At 49.4% G+C, this 20,226-nt stretch overlaps 1 protein-coding gene across 2 annotated transcripts; it reads left to right on the top strand.

The window, feature by feature from the left end:
* Nucleotides 1-740: 740 nt before the first annotated feature.
* On the top strand, nucleotides 741-20,009 carry COMMD7 (COMM domain containing 7). 2 transcript variants are annotated; one of them, XM_035123788.2, is made up of 9 exons: nucleotides 741-879; nucleotides 5,479-5,532; nucleotides 8,114-8,216; nucleotides 8,876-8,932; nucleotides 9,022-9,059; nucleotides 16,553-16,643; nucleotides 16,827-16,876; nucleotides 17,638-17,686; nucleotides 18,762-20,006. In XM_035123788.2, the coding sequence occupies exons 1-9, from the start codon at nucleotides 796-798 to the stop codon at nucleotides 18,836-18,838; spliced, it is 603 nt and encodes a 200-aa protein (XP_034979679.1). In that variant the 5' UTR covers nucleotides 741-795; the 3' UTR covers nucleotides 18,839-20,006. The 2 variants fall into 2 exon arrangements, with proteins under 2 accessions (XP_034979679.1, XP_034979680.1); XM_035123789.2 differs by lacking the exon at nucleotides 741-879 and adding an exon at nucleotides 939-1,387 and having other exon boundaries at nucleotides 18,762-20,009.
* Nucleotides 20,010-20,226: the final 217 nt, after the last annotated feature.

Here is a 20,226-nt window from a genome sequence, read left to right as displayed (position 1 = left end):
ATCCTTTTATTTAAAATGCATCTCTGGGTTATTTGTGGGGCCTGCCTGGTGTTTTTACATGAGTAGAATGTGTGTTTTTACTTAAAATGTGTCTCTGGGTTATTTGTGGGGCATAGGAATTCGTTTCTTCCCCCCCCCTCAAAATATAGTCCGGCCCCCCACAAGGTCCGAGGGCCAGTGGACTGGCCCCCTGCTGAAAAAGTTGCCTTTACACTTGTTTTAACTCAATTACTTGGTTCTGATTACTTGAATTGCAGCACCACCATCAACAAAACAAACAAGCCATGTTATTCCAGGGGTGAATGACTGGAGTTTAAAACGCCTGTTATGCAGGGGGTTGGACTAGATGACCCTCATGGTCCCTTCCAACTCCACAATTTTGTGATCCTATGAAAATGGTTTGCTTGTTTTTTATTTTTTGGTGCTGCTGTTGCTCTGATAAGAAGCAAGCTCTTTCTCTGGACTAGACGTGGGACTTTCCCCCCACGATCCCTCCAAGTGACCCTTACCTCGGCCGGAAGAAAACACGGGGCTTGTTTCCGAGTAGACCCGATCGATCCGACGGCGGGGCAGGAGCACGAGGCCTGACACACCCGCCCCCATCCACCCCCCTAACCCGCCAACTCATGCGCGCTTTCCTCGGCAAAAGACCTCCTGGCAGGGCTTACTCGCGAGGAGTAGCGCCCCCGGGGAGCGAAATCGAAAGCGGCTGCGCCGGCAGGGGCGGAGCGCGGCGGGGAGGAGCCGGGCGGCGGAGGCGAGGAAGGCGAGCGCGGCGGCGGATCCGGGCGCGCAATGGGGTTGCTGAGCTTTGCGCGCGAGCCGGTGCCTGAGACGCTGAGCGCCGACCTGCAGCAGCTCAACCAGCTGAGCGCCCAGGTGCAGCTGCCGGCGGAGCGGGGGGCTTGGGAGCGGGGGGGGGCCCTCTTTCCCGAATATTGGGGCGCTGGTTGCCGGAGAGGAGCTCTCCTGCCAGTGGGGCTGGCGCGTCGCCACGGGGAAGGAAGCGGGGCGCACGAGTGCGCGCTCCACTCTTGCGCTTCGCTGCGCGTCATCCTAAAGGGCGACACACACACCCCCACTCCCCGGCGGAGATCCTCTGGACCGGAGGCTCCGCGAAGCTGCCTGAGCAGGATCGGGACCCTGGGCTTGCCTTTAAAAGCCTCGCTGGTCTTGGAGAGGGATGATGGAAGGGACCCCCCCCCCAAGGCTACAAACTCATATAGCTCTTTTAAAACGCGTTTTAAAGATAAGCTGCCTTTCTGGACGCAGTCCCTCAGGGAAGTAACCAAAAAGCAAAACAGTTGCGATCAACTTTTTTAAAAAATAAATAAAACCCAGACTAGTTTTCGGCATCCAGTCTTCCAAAGAAAAGCACATGATTATGGTTAGTTTGATATTCTGCTTTCAGAAACGGCACCTCGCGTTTTATCCGTGTTGTTTTAGTAGCCCGTGTAAATAGGTAGGTGTAGTACAATATTTGCAAGGTTATAAATGATCGGTGGAAACTGGATTAGCAGGGACAAACTTTAATTTAGCCATGTGCTACTGGAAAACGGAAACTTAGTCAAGATACCCCATAGCTTCCTTTTTCTGCCGGCCTCGCCACAACATCCACCTTAGGACCATGTCTAAATCACTTGATTCCCCATTAATATGTTTTTTTGAAAAACAAAAATCTACTCTCTTTGGTTTTCTGATCACCCTGTCTCTTTACCTAGTCTCAGATAATTCGGAGTCCAAAATCTGCAACTCTTGCCTTCTCTGGGGTGTTGTTAGCGGGGTTTTGTTGTGGTTTGTATTTGTATTTTTGCTGCTGTTACAGTGTTAGTTTTTTTTGTATCTTTATTTTGGATCGTGCAGTGATTGTTGTGTATTTAAAAAAATGTTTTGTTTATGGCTACTTGAATGTTGTAGTTTCGTATTTCTTTTCATGTTGTCAGCCGCCTTGAACATAGCTTGAACTGTGGAAAGGCACACATACAAATAAAATTAGGGATGCCTGTATATGTCTTGAGACTCTTGACTGATTCAGTTCAGGAGGGGAGAGTTGCCCTTGTGCTTGAATCCTGCTTGCAGGTTTTCCCATCTGGTTGGCCTTGAGAGAATAAGATGCTGGGATCCATGCAGATCTAAGAACTTCGTGTTCTTATAGGTGTACCTCTGATCGAGCTGCAATACTGCCTAGTTTTTATTTTGACTTCTGATGCCATATATTTAGTGTTTCCAAGATTTTAAATTGTGCACAGGCACTGGATTCAAAGGAATAATTTTTATTTAGCAGTGTGCTGCTGCAAAACTATAGACAACAAACTGCTGCATTCGGCTTCCTTTCCCTGCTGGTCTCACCCAGAACTCCTTCCCCGCATACAACCATTTCTAAATCACTTTAGTTCCTGCTCACGATACAGCAGGCTCGCTCGCGTCATCCCTCCCTCATTGCACTGGGAGCATATCTGGCCAAACGGCATCCAGCGAATTTTATGTGTGCCACCTCAATAGCTGATGCTCTTAAACTGTTCCTGCTCATCCACTCTGCCAGGGCCACTTTTTAAAAAAACAAAATAACTATTACTATTATTTTTATTTTTGAAAGGTTATACAAAATTCTGCAAAGTAACTGGGTTATCAAAACAGAATCTGATGACATCATACGTTGCCCATATACTGTTGAACAAATATAGACATGAAATGAAGCCAGAATAAATAAACCACAGGCATGCTGGGATAGCTCAGGTGGTGGAGCTCGAGACTCTTAATCTCTGGGTCTTGGGTTCGGGCCCCACGTTGGGCGAAGGATTCCTACCTGGCAGGGGTAGATGATTCTTGTGGTCCCTTCCAACTCTGCAATTTTATGCGGATGCGTGGAAGGCAGCAACATACAGTAATGATTAGACAAGACAAGGTTAATTAAACAACGGCCCTGTTTTACTGCATTAACCATATTTGTTTGTAGACCAAGCAGGGGGGGCGTGCGTTCCTCCTTCCTTACAAATGAAATAAAGTCAAACCAAACAGGTATAAAATCATCCCTCACAGAGATAGCGGGGGTCCTACCTTATCTTCAGCTGGCTGCTAAAACGCTGAGCCAGGCTCCTGGAGAACGCATGAGCTTTCCGTCCCCACTCCAACCTGGTAGCACGATAAAAAGCGCAGCTGTTAGTCATGCCTTTTTTGCATTCCAGGTATCTCCCTCAAGGTCATGCTTCTGTTGTGGGGTTATCACCTCATCCAAGAATGCAACTGCTTGGCTGTCCTCGATGCCCTGCCTTCTGCCCCCTAGGGCTGCACTGTTTCATGATTTATTCATTCATTTATTTATTTATTTTTTTAAAAAAACTGGTAGGATTTTATTTTGATTATTTCGTTCATAAAATGTACGCACTGCTTGCAAGTGTATAGTGTACTGGTTAAGAGCGGCAGACTCGTAATCTGGGGAACCGGGTTCGCGTCTCCGCTCCTCCACATGCAGCTGCTGGGTGACCTTGGGCTAGTCACAGAGCAGTCTCTCAGCCCCACTCACCTCACAGAGTGTTTGTTGTGGGAGAGGAAGGGAAAGGAGATTGTTAGCCGCTTTGAGACTCCTTTGGGGAGTGATAAAGCGGGATATCAAATCCAAACTCTTCTTCCAAAAAAACCCCCCTCAGAGCAGTTTTCAAAAAAGGCAAAACAATTAACATCATCAATAAGAAAAAATGCTAACTTAAGACTTTTGGAAAGATGAAATAACACAAAACTAAAAACAGATGAAGACTCGCATCAACTTTCTAAACATCTGGGTAGGCTTGTCTAAACAAGAATGTTTTTAGCAGGCGCTGAAAAGAGCACAGCAAAGGTGCCTGCCTGATATCAAGAGGCAGGGAGTTCCAAAGTCCCTGCCACACTAAACGGGTGAGTTCCTACAAATGAGGAAAGGCGATCGTGTAGTAGGTAAACTGTTTGCATCCAGTGCTAGTCCTCCCCAGAGTAGACTGACTGAAATTAATGAACATTGCTAGAATAGAATCATAGAACTGAAGAATTGGAAGGGACCCTGGGGTCATCTAGTCCAACCCCCTGTGATGCAGGAATCTCAACTCAAGCATCCATGACAGGTGGCCATCTATCTGTCCATTAATTGTAGCAGATCTACTCTGAGTAAACGTTAGTTGGCTACAACCCATATTATTATTATTATTATTATTATTATTATTATTATTATTATTAAATATTGTTTCTTAATCCTTAGCACTCTGCCACTGCATTTAAGGTGACCATGTGCGGACTCTGCCAGAGCTCTGCAGGCTCCCTGGTGTGCAAACAGGGCAGCTGCCTCTCTCTGGGGGATTTGGAGAATGCCCAGCACGTGCAAACGGGGGATTTGAGAGCTCCTGTGTGGAGGTCGATACCTTTTAATTGGGCCAGCTCTCCTTATTTGCAAACTTGCAAAATAAAGATAAATTGGACTCCTGGGTGTCACATTTCCCACAGAGCTAGTTTGCTCCTAAGGCTGTAGCATTTAAGTCAATTAATTGAATTGATGCATTAAACCCTTTTCAGCTTAAAGGTCCAAATTGGGCAGCCGTTTTTAAAATGGTGAATTGTGCTTCATGTGAGCCCTTGCGAATCCGCAGGTGATTCTGGCAGTGGTTGCAGAAGAAGCCCACCATTCAGGAACGAGACCCCCTTCTAAGATGGTGCCCCCAACTTGGTGCCCTCCAGATGTTTCGGTCTACAACTCCATCAGCCACATCTGGAGGGCACCAAGTTGGAGAGCCCTGGCTAGAGACACACATGCACACACACACACAAAACCCCAGGCCCATGGAGAAGCCTGGCCAAACATAAACATACAGCCGTAACCTGTATCCCGAACGCCCTGGACCTCGGATGTTTGGGCTCCCGAACCATCTAACTTGATGGCTCCAAACCAGGCATCCCCAAACTTCGGCCCTCCAGATGTTTTGGACTACAACTCCCATCGTCCCTGACCACTGGTCTTGTTAGCTAGGGATCGTGGGAGTTGTAGGCCAAAACATCTGGAGGGCCACAGTTTGGGGATGCCTGCTCCAAACCATTGCCTTCACACACCCAGGCTGAACCACCAAGTACCTTTTATATAAGTGGTACCTCTGGTTACAAATGCTTCAGGTTACAAACGCTTCAGGTTACAAACGCTTCAGGTTACAAACTCCGCTAACCCAGAAATAGTACCTCGGGTTAAGAACTTTGCTTCAGGATAAGAACAGAAATCGTGCTCCGGCGGCAGCGGGAGGCGCCATCAGGTTAAGAACAGTTTCAGGTTAAGAACGGACCTCCGGAACGAATTAAGTTCTTAACCAGAGCGGTACCACTGTACAGAGGAAAGTTTTGAGGATTGTTGCTCTTTAAAAAAAGAAGAAGGAATAATCGGCATTAGACATGGGAAAAAGCAGGAGAGATGGGCCCAATCCCTGGCGGGTCTTGTGTTGCTGACACCTTCGTTTTGTCTCTCTCCAGCAATTCTCCGCTCTCGTGGAAGTGGTCTTCCGATTTCTGCAGGAACCGAAAGAGGTAAGCCGTCCACAGCGATGTAGGCAAGATGGCATCCGAGGGGGTTAGCTGAGGCTATTTTTGCCATAGTTTAACTCAAGGTGAGCATCTTAGGAGCAGGAGCAGCAACTTTTAATGCTTTTTTATAAAAAAAAACAGGCTTTATTTAGAATTGTTTAAACAAAAACACTCACAAACATACACATATAACGTTAAAATAAAAGAGAACAGAACTGAGAAAAAAGGGGGGAACTTATACTCAAAAACAATAACTTAAACAAAATAATATTTGTGACATAATAACATAAACCAAATAATATTTGTAATGTGTCCAAATCATAGTTATAACAAAAAAGCTAACATAAATATCTTAATCATCAAACAGAAGATAAGAAAATTTATAATAAAAACAAATAAGAATAAACAAATAATATCTTCCTTCAAACAGACATTCATACTCAACCCCCTGATTTTTTCGGACCCCCTGATTTTTTCGGTAATTAAGCTTTTTTAACAGAATTAATGGTTAAGATGAATTGGACTAGAGTCCGAACTTTTAATGCTAATGACAGTAACATCTTTGCATGAGATAAAACGAAAGGCCAGGCACCCTGCCACAAGTCTGCAAGTTCTTTGCAATTCTTTGTAAAGTGTAGATTGTTGTTCTCATTTTTTAAATAATAATAATAGCAGTGTCATGAAAGTGATTATTATCTCAATCTGAAGGACAAGATGGGGTGCATATTCTATAAGGGCACCTTCCAAGCAATAGCAGAGCATGACGTATCAGTAGAGGAGCATGTGTATGTTTAAACATGAGATCCTGTAAATAATAATAATAATAATAATAATAATAATAATAATAATAATAGTATTCTTATTTATACCGTGCCCATCTGGCTGGGTTTCCCAGAATATTAAAAACACGATAAAACATCAAACATTAACACCTTCCCGATTTTTTAGGGCTGCCTTCAGATTTCTTCTAAAAGTCAGAGAGCTGTTTATTTCCTTGACCTCTGACATCTGATGGGAGGGCGTTCCACAGGGCGGGCGCCACTACTGAGAAGGCCCTCTCCCTAAACAAATGCAGTCAGCTACAACAACAACAACAACAACAACAATAATAATAATGCCCTTCATCTGAGGATCACCTCTAGCAATCACACTTTTTTACCTCTAGCAATCACACTTTTCTATCGCCAACCCATTCTCACCCTTGCCTTTGGGGCACTGGGGTTTGGAACAATTTTATTGGACGGTTTGAAAAGAAAGAAAGAAATACGGGGAGTCTGACTGTTTCATCCTCACCAGATCTTCTCCAGAGTTAGCCATACTGAACTCAGTGGGGCTCCCTCCCAGGTAAGGGAGAAACAGGTTCTAAAGTCAAGACTATTAAAATGAAGCCTTCCTTAATTTACGACTTGCGCCAGGATCTCGCCCCTCTTTGTGCCTCTTCCTTTAATGACTGCTCAGCTTTCCCTACCAAAACAAGTCATAAATTCTGCCCGAACTTGGGCAGGCAACTTCGAAACCACCAGATGTCTAGCGAAAATTATGCCCTGCTTTCTCTCGCTATAAAAGGAGTGGGGCTTCTGTCCCTAAACAGGAACAGAGATATCGTCTAAAATAAAAAAAATAACAAAGGTACAGTCTCAAAGCTGTTGTCAGACAGCAGGGGAATATGTCATTCATCACAACTCGGGATCCCCAGTTTGTTTCTTCAGGCCACTTTTCACCCCGCTGTTTACAAGTTGGGAACTTTTTCCTTGAACATCTGATTCTCTGTTCCGTCAGAGACTAAGGTAACTTCTTAGCTCTGAACAGGAAATACAGTATTTAAAATCCAAAGCTAGCCATAGGTACACATGAATAAAGTAATAAGGTTTTTCATTCCCGATTACACAAGAATTATTTGTCGCGCCAGCACAGGCTCAAATGGGTCTTTCTTTTTCTTGGTTATAATGATGTGCGGATCTGCTCCTTCTGCACAGCGTCCCAGAACTCAGAAATCAAGTCCGAAAGGGACGTGTAGGTGCGGTTCTGTTTTTCAGCCTTAGGATACAACCGGAGGCAAAGATCTCTCCTGGCATAGCTCAGACGGTATAGAGCATGAAACTCTTTAATCTCACAAAAGCACAAAAGTTGCACAAAAGCTTCCTGCATTGCAGGGGGTTGGACTAAATGACCCCCCGTGCTCCCTTCCAACTCTACAGTTCTATGATTCAAAGTCCCTGTGAACTCAGTGGAACGGACTTTGGCGTTAGGCAGGCATAGGACTGCACCAGAAACTAGCATCCGTGCGCAGCTTGGTGGTGCAAATCGCGCTGTCTGCTCTTCTCCTGTGCCAGTGTGGTGTAGTGGTTAAGAGCGGTGGACTTGTAATCTGGGGAACCAGGTTCGTGTCTCCGCTCCTCCACATGCAGCTGCTGGGTGACCTTGGGCTAGTCACACTTCTCTGAAGACGCTCAGCCCCACTTGCATCACAGAGTGTTTGTTGTGGGGGAGGAAGGGAAAGGAGAATGTTAGCCGCTTTGAGACTCCTTCGGGGAGTGATAAAGCGGGATATCAAATCCAAACTCTTCTTCTTCTCCTCTCACAGGTCGAAAGGTTTCTAGCTCAGCTCTCTGAATTTGCCACCAGCAATAAACTCAGCCCGGGCCCTTTGAAGAACATAGTCAAAAGCTTCCTGTTGGTGCCAAATGGTGAGTGGGGGCTTGGGGGTCCCTGGCGGTGTGTGGGTGCCTGACATAGACCAGGGAAATCGAGAGAGGTGCTTCTCCCCTCTTTGGTGATGGGACCCCTCACAAGGGGGGCAGCTGCTCAGTGAAGTTAGGAACATAAGGAGAGCCAGGCTGCAGGATCAGGCCACAGGCCCACGGAGTCCTGCATTCTATTCTCATGGTTGCCAGCCAGGTACCCACAGGAAGACCCCAACCAGGACCTAAGCACAAAGCAGCCCTTTTGATTCACAGCTAGGACAGATGCATCGGGACCAAGTAGCCATTGATGGCCTATTCCCCATGGATTGGTCTAAACTCCTTTTAAAGCCATCCACCTTGGTGACCATCCCTACATCTTGCGGCAGTGAGTTCCATAGTTAAAACTCTGTGCCGTGTGAAAAAGTATCTCCTTTTGTCCGTCCGGAATCTTCCAGCGTTCCGTTTTGGCGACTGTCACCCTGGTTTTAAGGAGCCATTTGGCACCTAGCTTATATACCCGAGTTTCTAACACTGCTTGGGTGTCTTATTCCCGCGCTTAACTCCACACAGTAGCGGTGTTGTCTAACCAGACTTTCTCTCTCTTTCTCTCTCTCTCTCTCTCCCCTCCCCCCCCTGTCTGTTTCATGCATTGTTTATCTCAGGTGCCCTAAAGAGGAGTCTGTCGGCAGAGCAGGTTAGAGCAGATCTTATCACCCTGGGTAGGTCTCTTTGAAATGCCTCCGGCAATTCTTGAAGGTGGACGGTGGCTGCCGGCCTCCCAATTAACCGTGTCGAATTTCTCCCGCAGGGCTGAGCGAGGAGAAGGCCAGCTATTTCGAAGAGCAGGTACTATGAGCATTCTTTTCGCTACTGAAATTTTAATTCCGGGGGGGGGGGGAGGTGCTTTTCTTCTGGGCTGCCTGATCTCTGAACTAAGCTGTTGCCTTGTAACCAGATGCCATCTTCCAGGCCGCTTCATTTGCCAGCTTGAACCGGCAGCTCTTCTGCAGGAAGGCTTTTAAAGATGATTCGGGAGGTGATGGTGATGGTGATGATGATCATCGTCATCACCACTCTGGGCGGCTCTCAACAAAATGTTAAAACCACAGTACAACATCAACCATTTCAAACTTCCCTGAGCAGGGCTGCCTTCAGGTGTCTGGCTTCAGGTGTCTTCTGAAAGTCAAATGGTTGTTTATCTGGACTGAGGAACATGTTATTACTGTTGATTAATAGGGCACAGTCTCTCCCAGGCATTCTCCTGCGTGAGTCCCCTTGAACTGGAGATCTATTTATTGAGCCTCAATGATGTGCTGGGTGCTGTATCAAACCAAGAAGGGTATGCAATCATCTCCCACTGCAGTTCCCATTGCAGGACAGAGATGGAGTTGAGCCCCTTTGAGCAGGAGGAAAGGGAGCAGACTTGGCAGGGGTGGAGATAAGCAATAGATCACCACCTCAGCCTTAAAGGCTAGAAACGTAGAGTTGGAAGGGACCCCGAGGGTCATCTAGTCCAACCCCCTGCAATGCAGGAATCTCAGCTAAAGCATCTGTGAGGGACAAGGGATACAGGGAAGTCCCTCCCATCTTAAGTTCCAGCCCATCCCCAAGCGCTGGGGAGAGCAGGGAGAGCTCTGCCTCCAGCGGAGAGTCAGGAAGTGGTGTCCGAGGCTCAGGCAAGGTTGCGGAGCCCATGCCCCAGGTGGGACAGGAAGGTGTGAGCACGGGGGGAAGGCCAATTCCCCCAACTCCGGAATTGCGACGCAAACGTAGGGGGAAGAGGTTGGGTCTCCCAAAGCTTCTTTGCTGGAAGAAAACGCGCCAATCTCCATTCGGAGGTTCTGACACCTCACCGTAAGCATGTATATAGATCGTTCTGACCACTGTAAATAATCAGCACTTAATAAAAGTCTAAAAAGACTATGCTGCGAGGAGTCGTTACTCTAGAGTAGCCACATCAGCACCTCTGACAGCAACCTCCGAATCTTTTTTGGCTACTTTGGAGTGCCGCGATGAGCGCGCAAGAGGCTGAGCATTGGAGGCTGGAGGCCGAAGCGGCGAAGCAGGAGATACGGAACCTGACAGCGCAGGCCCAGCAGCAATTACATGCCGCTCAGGAGGAAGCGCGAGGGGCGCGGGAGGAGCTGAACAAGCTGGTGGACCAGGTGAGGACGAAAGAGGAGACTGAGAAGCAGCTAAGGGTGATGGTATTGGACCAGCAGAATAAGTTGGAAGAGGAGAAAGCCGCTAGAGGTGGGGGGGGCGCCCCAGCCGCAGCTAGTCCAAATGAGAAGGGGACAGACCCTAGTCACCAAGTTTAGCGGCGACCCTAGGGAGTACCTAGGATTTGAGACGGAAATAAACTATGCGCTGGAACTGCATGCAGCGGAATTCCCAGATGACGCGCACAGAGTCTCCTTTATTATAGAGCATTTGACTGGGGCCGCCCGCGAATGGGTCAGACCGCTCATCGCGCAAAAAAATGATTGCATGAAGAACGTAAAACTATTTTTAGAAGTTTTAAAAATAATGTACGCTAGTGACAGTGAAATGGAAGCCACAAAAGAAGAGCTTCATAACTTAACACAAGGAAAATTAACAGTTAGAGAGTACTGGGCGAGATTCACCATGCTGGTGCACAAACTGGGGTGGGATCTGCACAGTGATCCAGTGAAATCAGCTTTCTATCTGGGCTTGCACCCAGACGTTAAGGATGAGCTGACGAGAGGTCCAAAACCGCGGACTATGGATGAGTTGAGCAAAGCTGCGCTAGCGGTGGGGGTGAGACAGGATTCCAGATGGAATGACAAACAAACTACGCGCGCAGCAAAACCTTGGTTCCCACGCTCCCAGGACAGACCTCATCACCAAACCCCACCCCAGGGCCCACCCCAAGCCCCGCCCAGACCCAGCCCAGAGCCGGAACCGATGGAGATCGGAGGAGCGCGCGCGCGGGCTTTTCAAACCCCGGCACCACAGAAACGCAAAGAGGGGAGGGGAGGAAACTGCTTTTTGTGCCACTCCCCCAGTCACCTCGTCAGGAATTGTCCGCATCGCCGGGAATGGCAAGGAAGGGCGGGAACTGTTATGCCCGCCCCCACAGACTCAACGCAACAGCAGGGAAACGAGACAGCCTGGCTGCAGGAGACAAGGGGCAGCAGCCAGGCGCAATCGACGGAAACCAGCCCCCTCCCTCCCTTCCACAGAGGGGCAGCGCCAGCCCACACACCCCAGAGCAGGGGTGGTTCTAGAAGTGACTCTGACACTCCCCAATGGGTACCCACTGACGGTTTTAGCGTTAATCGACTCGGGGGCGTCTGCCAATTTTTTTTCAAGAAATTTTGCGGAAGCACACCAGATCCAACTGCTGCAGCTGGACTTTCCCCTGCACGTCTCCACCATTGACGGCAGGGAGTTACTGGGAGGGGCCATCACCCACCAGACCCCCCCCCATGAGAATGACAGTAGGAAGGCACTCAGAGACACTGGCTTTCAACATCACCACCATCTCAGACCCCCCCATAGTGCTAGGAATGAGCTGGCTAGCACGCCACGACCCATCCATAAGCTGGCACCAGAGATGCATTACATTTGGGTCTGACTTTTGTCTGGAACATTGCATGCAGCGCCAACCAGGGGAGGGGCCACCGATAGCCACGGTGGCCACCATGCACGTTAAGGGGGGAGAGGCGATTCCCAAACAGTACTGGGACCTACAGGATGTCTTCAGCGAAGCGGAATCTGACCACCTGCCACCGCACAGGTCCTTTGATTGTCAGATAAACCTGATACCGGGGGCAACGCTACCCCCAGCCAAGCTGTACTCCATGTCAGACCAGGAACTGGAGGATCTGAGGGAGTTCATCGACAAGAACCTCAAGCGGGGGTTCATCAGAGAAAGCAAGGCAGCAGGGGGCAGCCCGGTCTTCTGGGTGGACAAGAAAGACACGCAACAGCGCCGTCTGGTGGTGGATTTTAGACGCCTGAACAGCATGACAGAACCAGTGGCGTTTCCAATGCCCAGAGTGGACGATCTGTTGACAGCAGCGCGCAGGGGCAAGATATTCACCAAGCTCGATCTAAGGGGAGCGTACAACTTAATCAGGATCAGGGAAGGCGATGAGTGGAAGACCACGATGTTCACGCCTCTGGGATCGTTTGAATACCTGGTGATGCCCTTCGGTTTGCAAGGGGGCTCAGCATGCTTCCAGGCCTTCATGCACCACGTCCTGGGGTCCCTCCTCTTCAAGAACTGCTTGGTCTTCCTAGATGACATCCTTATATACTCCCAGGATCCAGTGCAGCATGTGAAGGATGTCAGGGAGGTGTTGCAGCGCCTGAAGGAGCACCACCTGTATGTGAAGCTGGAGAAGTGCAAGTTTCACACCAAGGAGGTGGACTTCCTGGGCTACAAGCTGTCAGACAAGGGGCTAGCGATGGATAAGGACAAGGTGCAGGCCATCCTGGACTGGCACAGCCCCAGGACGCGCAAAGATGCCCAACGCCTACTAGGCTTCGCCAACTTCTACAGGAAGTTCATTAAGAACTTCTCTCGAGTTACGGCTCCCATCACTGACTGCCTGAGAGGCAAGCAGAAGTTCAGGTGGACACAGGAGGCGCAGGCAGCGTTCGAAAGCCTCAAGAGGGTGTTCGCCTCAGACCAGAACCTGTTCCGTGTGGTACAGCACGCGCCACTGCGCATCGAAACTGACGCTTCAGACCGCGCGGTGGGAGCCATTTTACTGCAACTGAATGCCAACAGAGAGTGGAGACCCTGTGCCTTTTTCTCCAGAAAGCTGACCCAGCCAGAGCGCAACTACACAGTGTTTGATAAGGAGCTTCTGGCGATCCATTCTGCGTTTAAACACTGGAGACACTTCCTAGTGGGCGCCAAGCACCCCATTCAGGTGTGCACGGACCACAAGAACCTGGAGTTCTGGAGAACAGCCAGGGTGCTCAACCAGCAGCAGATACGGTGGGCAGAGTTCTTCTCGCACTTCAACTTCTCCATCCACTACATACCGGGGGAGCAGAATGTCAGGGCGGATGCCCTCTCCCGCAAACCAGAGTACATGGAGGAGGAGTTGCCACCAGCACCCCGACACGTGTTTCCCCCATCGGCATGGTCCTGCGGAGCAGCAGTGGTGAGCGAGGCAGAACTCACAGCACTGACGGCAGCAGACGAGTTCGCCACCCGCATCTTCAGAGATCTGCGAGGGGGGAGGGAGCAGGCAAAAGACTTTGAGGAAAGGAGGGGGTTGCTTTTTTACAGGGGAGCCCTGTACCTGCCCACCACACAGCTCAGAGGTAAGGTCCTCAAGCAGATGCACGACAACCCAACAGCGGGTCATTTTGGAAGGGACAAAACCACTCACTTAGTCATGAGACACTTCTGGTGGCCAGGGGTGCGGGAGGATGTTCGGGACTATGTAAGGGGCTGTGACACCTGCCAGCGAGCAAAGGTGGTCAGAGCAGCACCAGCAGGGTTGCTGGAGCCATTAGCCACACCGCACAGGCCGTGGGAAGTAGTGTCCGTGGACTTCGTCACAGACCTGCCTTCTTCCAGGGGCAAGACAGCAGTGTTGGTGGTGGTGGACCTCATGTCCAAAATGTGCCACTTTATACCGTGTGCCAGGGCGGTCTCTGCAGAAGAGACGGCCAAACTGTTCGTTGACCACGTATTCAGACTGCAGTGGTTACCCTTAAGGGTTATTTCGGACCGAGGCCGCCAATTTGTTTCCAGGTTCTGGCGGCGGCTCATGAACCTCCTGCAGGTGGAGGTCAGCTTGTCGATGGCTCGGCACCCGCAGACCAATGGACAGGCGGAGAGGGTCAACGCCATTCTGCAGCAGTACCTGAGATGCTACGTCAGCCAGAGGCAAACGGACTGGGTGGATCGCCTGCCACTGGCAGAATTTGCCTACAACAATGTGGTGCACGTCTCCACAGGGGTGTCGCCCTTTAAGGCCAACTACAGGCGCGACCTCAGATCTTTCCCAGAGAGGGAGGGGGAGGAGGAAGAGGAGGGCCTGCAGGCAGAAGATTGGGCGGAGGAACTGGAGACGGTGCACCAACAACTCCGGGAGCACTTGGAGAGGGCCAAGGAAGCGTACAAGAAGGGGGCAGATCGCCACAGACGACCGGGGGAGGTCATCAGGGTGGGGGACAGGGTTTGGTTGTCCTCTGAAGGCCTTCCCACCAGAGGGCGATGCAAGAAGTTGGCGCCCAGGAGACTGGGCCCCTTCACGGTCACGCAACAGGTCAATCCGGTAGCCTTCAGGCTGGCACTGCCAGAGGACATGAGGGTGCACCCAGTGTTTCATAGATCGCTGCTGTCGCAGTACAGAGAAAGCACCAGGTTCAGGGACAGCGATCAGCCTCCCGAGGGAGGGGGGGAAAGGGGGGACACCCAACAACTCAATGAGGCAACTGAGATTTTGGATTCAAGGAGAGGGGTGAGAGGGCTGGAGTACCTCATGGCATGGGAGGACACTCCGCCGTCCCACAATGAGTGGATACCGGCCACGGAAGTACCTGAGGAATTTTTAGTGGAAGAGTTCCACGCCCTTTCCCCCCACAGGCCCAAGCCCTGGCACATGGAAAGGGAGGGAGAGGGGGAGGGGCGGGAGGAAGGGATCGCAGGAAGCAGCTCTCCATGGAGATGGGAAGCGGAATTTGAGGACACGGAAGAAGAGGTGTGGGTTTCACCGAGGTCGACTACGTCAGAGGCAGGAGAGGACTGGCAGCACATTTTTACTCCCACCAGCTCTGACGCCACAGACTTTTTGGGATTCCCGTCTTCTCAGGGGGAGGGGGAAAGATCGCCGGATTGGGGGGAAATTTTTACACCCACGGACTCTGACACCACGGACTTTTTGGGGTTTCACTCGTCCCCAGCAAGCGGAGAGCCCCTAGGGAGGGGGGAAGGGGAGCCTGGGAGGGGGGTGGATGTGAGGGACAAGGGATACAGGGAAGTCCCTCCCATCTTAAGTTCCAGCCCATCCCCAAGCGCTGGGGAGAGCAGGGAGAGCTCTGCCTCCAGCAGAGAGTCAGGAAGTGGTGTCCGAGGCTCAGGCAAGGTTGCGGAGCCCATGACCCAGGTGGGACAGGAAGGTGTGAGCACGGGGGGAAGGCCAATTCCCCCAACTCCCGAATTGCGACGCAAACGTAGGGGGAAGAGGTTGGGTCTCCCAAAGCTTCTTTGCTGGAAGAAAACGCGCCAATCTCCATTCGGAGGTTCTGACACCTCACCGTAAGCATGTATATAGATCGTTCTGACCACTGTAAATAATCAGCACTTAATAAAAGTCTAAAAAGACTATGCTGCGAGGAGTCGTTACTCTAGAGTAGCCACATCAGCACCTCTGACAGCATCCATGGCAGATGCCCATCCAGCCTCTGCTTAAAATTCTCCAAGGAAGGAGAGCTCACTACCTCACAAGGGAGACTGTTCCACTGTCAAAAGTTCTTCCTGATGTTTAGTTAGAATCTCCTTTCTTATAACCAGAAGCCATTGGTTCGAGTCCTGCCCTCCAGAGAGTCCTACCCTTCCTTAAGATACTTAGATCTTGTTCCCTAGCACAAACAACTGGCATTATTTGGATTATGTATTGCCAGTGCTGGATTTACATATAAGCTGAACCAGCTCTAGCTTAGGGCCCCACTCTCTTGGGGGCCCCAAAAAAATTTAAAGGGAAAAAACCTGGATGTACATTTCTAAAATATAAGATAAAAACCAATAAAACAAAGCCTACAGACAGCAAGAGTGTTTTGTGTTGTGTAGGCTCCTATGATGTAAGTCATGGGCCCCACCTGCTAGCCTGCTCCCTAAACTCACTGGTTTGGTCCTTCCTATATACAGTGGTACCTTGGTTCTCAAACTTAATCCGTTCCAGAAGTCTGTTCCAAAACCAAAACATTCCAAAACTAAGGCGCGCTTTCCCATAGAAAGCAATGCAAAACGGAATAAATCCATTCCAGACTCTTAAAACCAACGCCTAAAACAGCAATTTAATTCCACTGTTAATAGACTTCTTAATTGTATTTCAATTCGACATTTACTTTGATAAAATACCTATTTTGTTACGTGCAAATGGCTTTCGATACCTATTAGGTCCATAAATTACCATCTAGCATATATTAAACACAAAAATAGCAACAAAGGATAGCTGGACATATAAAGGGCCCCATTACCTTCAGTAATAAACCTCAATCCGGCCCTGCGTATTGCGTATGAAACTCTGGAAGCCAGGCTTCCGTGAAGGTGGGCTTGGGTGGAATGGGGACGCCGGACACACGCGCAGAGTTTTGTTTCATTTTGCTTTCTGCAATCTTTCCAGTGGAAGGAGAAATCGCCCACCCTCTCCCGCCTGGCTGTGGGCCAGACCCTGATGGTTAACCAGCTCGTAGACATGGAGTGGAAATTTGGAGGTGAGCGGCTTTGTGGGCTAGGGGAGGCCTGTGGGGGGAGTCATAGAATCACAGAATTGGATGGGACCCCAAGAGTCATCTAGTCCAACCCCCTGTAGCGCCAGGTGCCTCCACCCCATGAAAGCTCCGCCTTTCAGCTTCCCCTGGGCACCCCACATTGCTTTTCTTTGTTTTCTCCGGCAGTTACATCAGGAAGCAGTGAACTGGAGAAAGCCGGAAGCATCTTCATGCAGGTGGGTCTCCCTGCCGTGCAAGAGGAGATGTTGTTTTTGGAAGACCCCTTGGGTAGAGCCAGGGGCAAAAATAGGGTGCTGGCACAGGCCAACCTGTATCTCACAGACACTCGTGCCTGAAAAATTCAGCGTCCCGGGAAACTCTGCTTTATTTTAATTTCCAAAAACTAAGTTTCTAGTCCTTATGGCAGCAGAGAGAGGCTTGAAAGTGTTTGGGCAATGCGGTTTGGGGAGGTAGGCAGAGGGCTAAGAGGGCATCTCAGTGGTACGGGACTAGCAGACAGCAAAATAGTGATTTGGTGCAACAGATCTGCCTTGGAGGTGTGCCTTATACAGGAGGCAAAACTGTGTATCTGAAGAAGTGTGCATGCACACGAAAGCTCATACCAAGAACAAACTTGGTTGGTCTCTAAGGTGCAACTGGAAGGATTTTTTTTTATTTTGTAGCCCTCCAGCTATTTTGGACTAAAGTTCCCATCAGCCCCAGCCACCATGGGACTCGGTGCCCATGTTGGGTAGGGTGAGAGGTGCAGATTTTTCCCCCTCCGCAAGTCTCCCATCTTTTCCTGTGGGTCACAGCCCGGAGTGGCAAGCCGCTCTATCTACCCGCCTTGCAAAAATTTTGCCAGTGGAAGAATCCCAGGGTTTTCTCTTTGCAGGAAAAAAGCACAGTGTTTTTACATTTCTTGCCTGCTCACTTCGATGAAACTTCCTTTCTTCTTCTTCTTCTTTTAAAAAAACAACCTGATTTTTATTTCCAGCTGAAATTGGTGGTTAGGAAAGGAAACAAAGTGGAGCCTGTGTACATGGGTGAGTGAGCCATTATTTTGTCCTGGGGGGCATTCTGCAAATAGAGGGAGGCAATTGAAGCCCCAGGAAGGCTGAAATTGCACCCCCTGTAAAAGACATTACAAGGGCACATATTTTGGGAAGGGGGGGCAGGGGTGCGGCTTCATTCAACTAACACTTAAGGTCAGAGTTTAGTCCCTCGACTTGAGTGCATTCAGGGGTATCCCTTTATTGTTGTTGTTGTTGTTGTTGTTTAGTCGTGTCCGTCTCTTCCTGACCCCATGGACCATAGCACGCCAGGCACTCCTGTCTTCCACTGCCTCCCGCAGTTTGTTCAAACTCATGTTCGTAGCTTCGAGAACACTGTCCAACCATCTCGTCCTCTGTCGTCCCCTTCTCCTTGTGCCCTCCATCTTTCCCAACATCAGGGTCTTTTCCAGGGAGTCTTCTCTTCTCATGAGGTGGCCAAAGTATTGGAGCCTCAGCTTCAGGATCTATCCTTCCAGTGAGCACTCAGGGCTGATTTCCTTCAGAATGGATAGGTTTGATCTTCTTGCAGTCCATGGGACTCTCAAGAGTCTCCTCCAGCACCATAATTCAAAAGCATCAATTCTTCGGCGATCAGCCTTCTTTATGGTCCAGCTCTCACTTCCATACATCACTACTGGGGAAACCAGTAGTAATAATAATAATAATAATAATATTTATTATTATTATTATTATTATTATTATTATTATTATATGTTATTATTAAATTTTGGGAGCTCCAGCTATAAAAAGAAAACTGCTCAGCTAGTCAAGTGGAGATCTCGGGGGCGGGGGGGTGGGGCTTATATTATTTTGCCTCTTACTCACCTTTTCTCTGAACTTAACTAAAAGTCCCAAATGCTACAGCCCAGCCAGATGGGCGGGGTATAAATAATAAAATCACTGTTGTTATTATTAATCTTTCTTCTATCCCCTTGATAATTTGGGTTGCCCTTTTCTGAGCAACGGTTAACTTGCTACAGGGAAAATAAAAGTGCTTTTCTTGTTTGGTGAGTCCTGAATCATTTCTGGTTTTTTTCCTTTATTCTCTCCCTGCCCGCGGAATCAGAGTTGACGCTGCCTCAGTTTTACAGCTTCCTTCACGAGATGGAGAGGATGAAGACCAGCCTGGAATGCCTCAGCTGAGTTTCCTGTGGGGCATCGGCGCTGCCTACTTTAAACCAGAGAGTGGAAGCTGAACGTCGACCATCCGAGGCCCCTGGATCAGATGCCCCAACCACCATTTTCCCCACTGAGAAGTTTGGGGTCAAAGAAGCACCCCGCTTTTAAAGTCTGGCTCACTTGGTGCTCTAAGAGCCCTTTTAAGGGACAGCAAGGGTGTTTTGTAAAACCTGCAAAAGTCTGGTGTTTTTTTCTCTCTCTGCGTAAAAGGCTTGTTTGGAGAGAGCGGTTTGCTGCAGATAAGGGTGCTTGAAAGAGGCTCGAGGAAACAAAAATAAAATTGGGAGGAATGACTTTTTGCTCTCCTTTGAGAGGAATAGGTGGCAGCCTTGAAATCTCCTTTAAAATCTATTCTTAAAAGTGTAATTTAGAACATCGGTTTGCATAACCCACTGAGGAAGACAATAACACAAAAAAAATTCACAACAGTAGCAGTTAATTGCACAGTTATCCAAAAACCTTCCTTGGAGGTTTTTAAGCCGAGGTTGGGTGGCCTGGATACTTTAGCTGAGATTCCTGTACTGCAGGGGGGTGGGACTAGACTTCCAACTCTTAATGATTCTATGATTCTAAAACCCAGTTTGGTTTAATTAACGACAAAACTGATGAATTGGGTTTCGACGTCTGATAGTCATTTACACCTCTAGCACACACACACCCCCCTGTCACCTCCTTCCCTCTTGGTACCCCCCCCCCCCCGGACAATCCACACACACACAACCCCCGTGGGTGCCAGTGCCCATTTCGGAACCACCTGCCCTGAACAGAAGTACGAATTCACCATTTGCTATAGGCTTGCCCAGTGGGATGCGGGTGGCGCTGTGGTCTCAACCACTGAGCCTCTTGGGCTTGCCGATCTCAAGGTCGGCGGTTCGAATCCCCACGACAGAGTGAGCTCCCATTGCTCTGTCCCAGCTCCTGCCAACCTAGCAGTTCGTAAGCACATCAGAGTGCAAGTAGATAAATAGGTACCAATGCAGCAGGAAGGTAAACGGCTGAGAGCCAGTGTGGTGTAGTGGTTAAGAGCGGTAGACTTGTAATCTGGGGGACCGGGTTCGCGTCTCCGCTCCTCCCCATGCAGCTGCTGGGTGACCTTGGGCTAGTCACACTTCTCTGAAGTCTCTCAGCCCCACCCACCTCACAGAGTGTTTGTTGTGGGAGAGGAAGGGAAAGGAGATTGTTAGCCGCTTTGAGACTCCTTCGGGTAGTGATAAAGCGGGATATCAAATCCAAACTCCTCCTCCTCCTCCTCCTCCTCCTCCTCCTCCTCCTCCGCACTCTGGTTTCCATCACAGTGTTCCGTTGTGCCAGAAGCGGTTTAGTCCTGCTGGCCACAGGGGTCCTTTACCTTT

The sequence above is a fragment of the Zootoca vivipara genome, chromosome 7, assembly GCF_963506605.1.
Source record: "Zootoca vivipara chromosome 7, rZooViv1.1, whole genome shotgun sequence".
Taxonomy (NCBI): domain Eukaryota; kingdom Metazoa; phylum Chordata; class Lepidosauria; order Squamata; family Lacertidae; genus Zootoca; species Zootoca vivipara.
This window is presented reverse-complemented; position numbering and strand designations above follow the sequence as displayed.

Bases quoted from the DNA above. Each gene is read 5' to 3' on its own strand.
- COMMD7 (XM_035123788.2), top strand. From the start codon at position 796: ATGGGGTTGCTGAGCTTTGCGCGCGAGCCGGTGCCTGAGACGCTGAGC. The intron at 5,533-8,113 runs GTAAGCCGTCCA...CTCCTCTCACAG, and splicing joins TTCTGCAGGAACCGAAAGAG to GTCGAAAGGTTTCTAGCTCA. The intron at 17,687-18,761 runs GTGAGTGAGCCA...CCGCGGAATCAG, and splicing joins AGTGGAGCCTGTGTACATGG to AGTTGACGCTGCCTCAGTTT.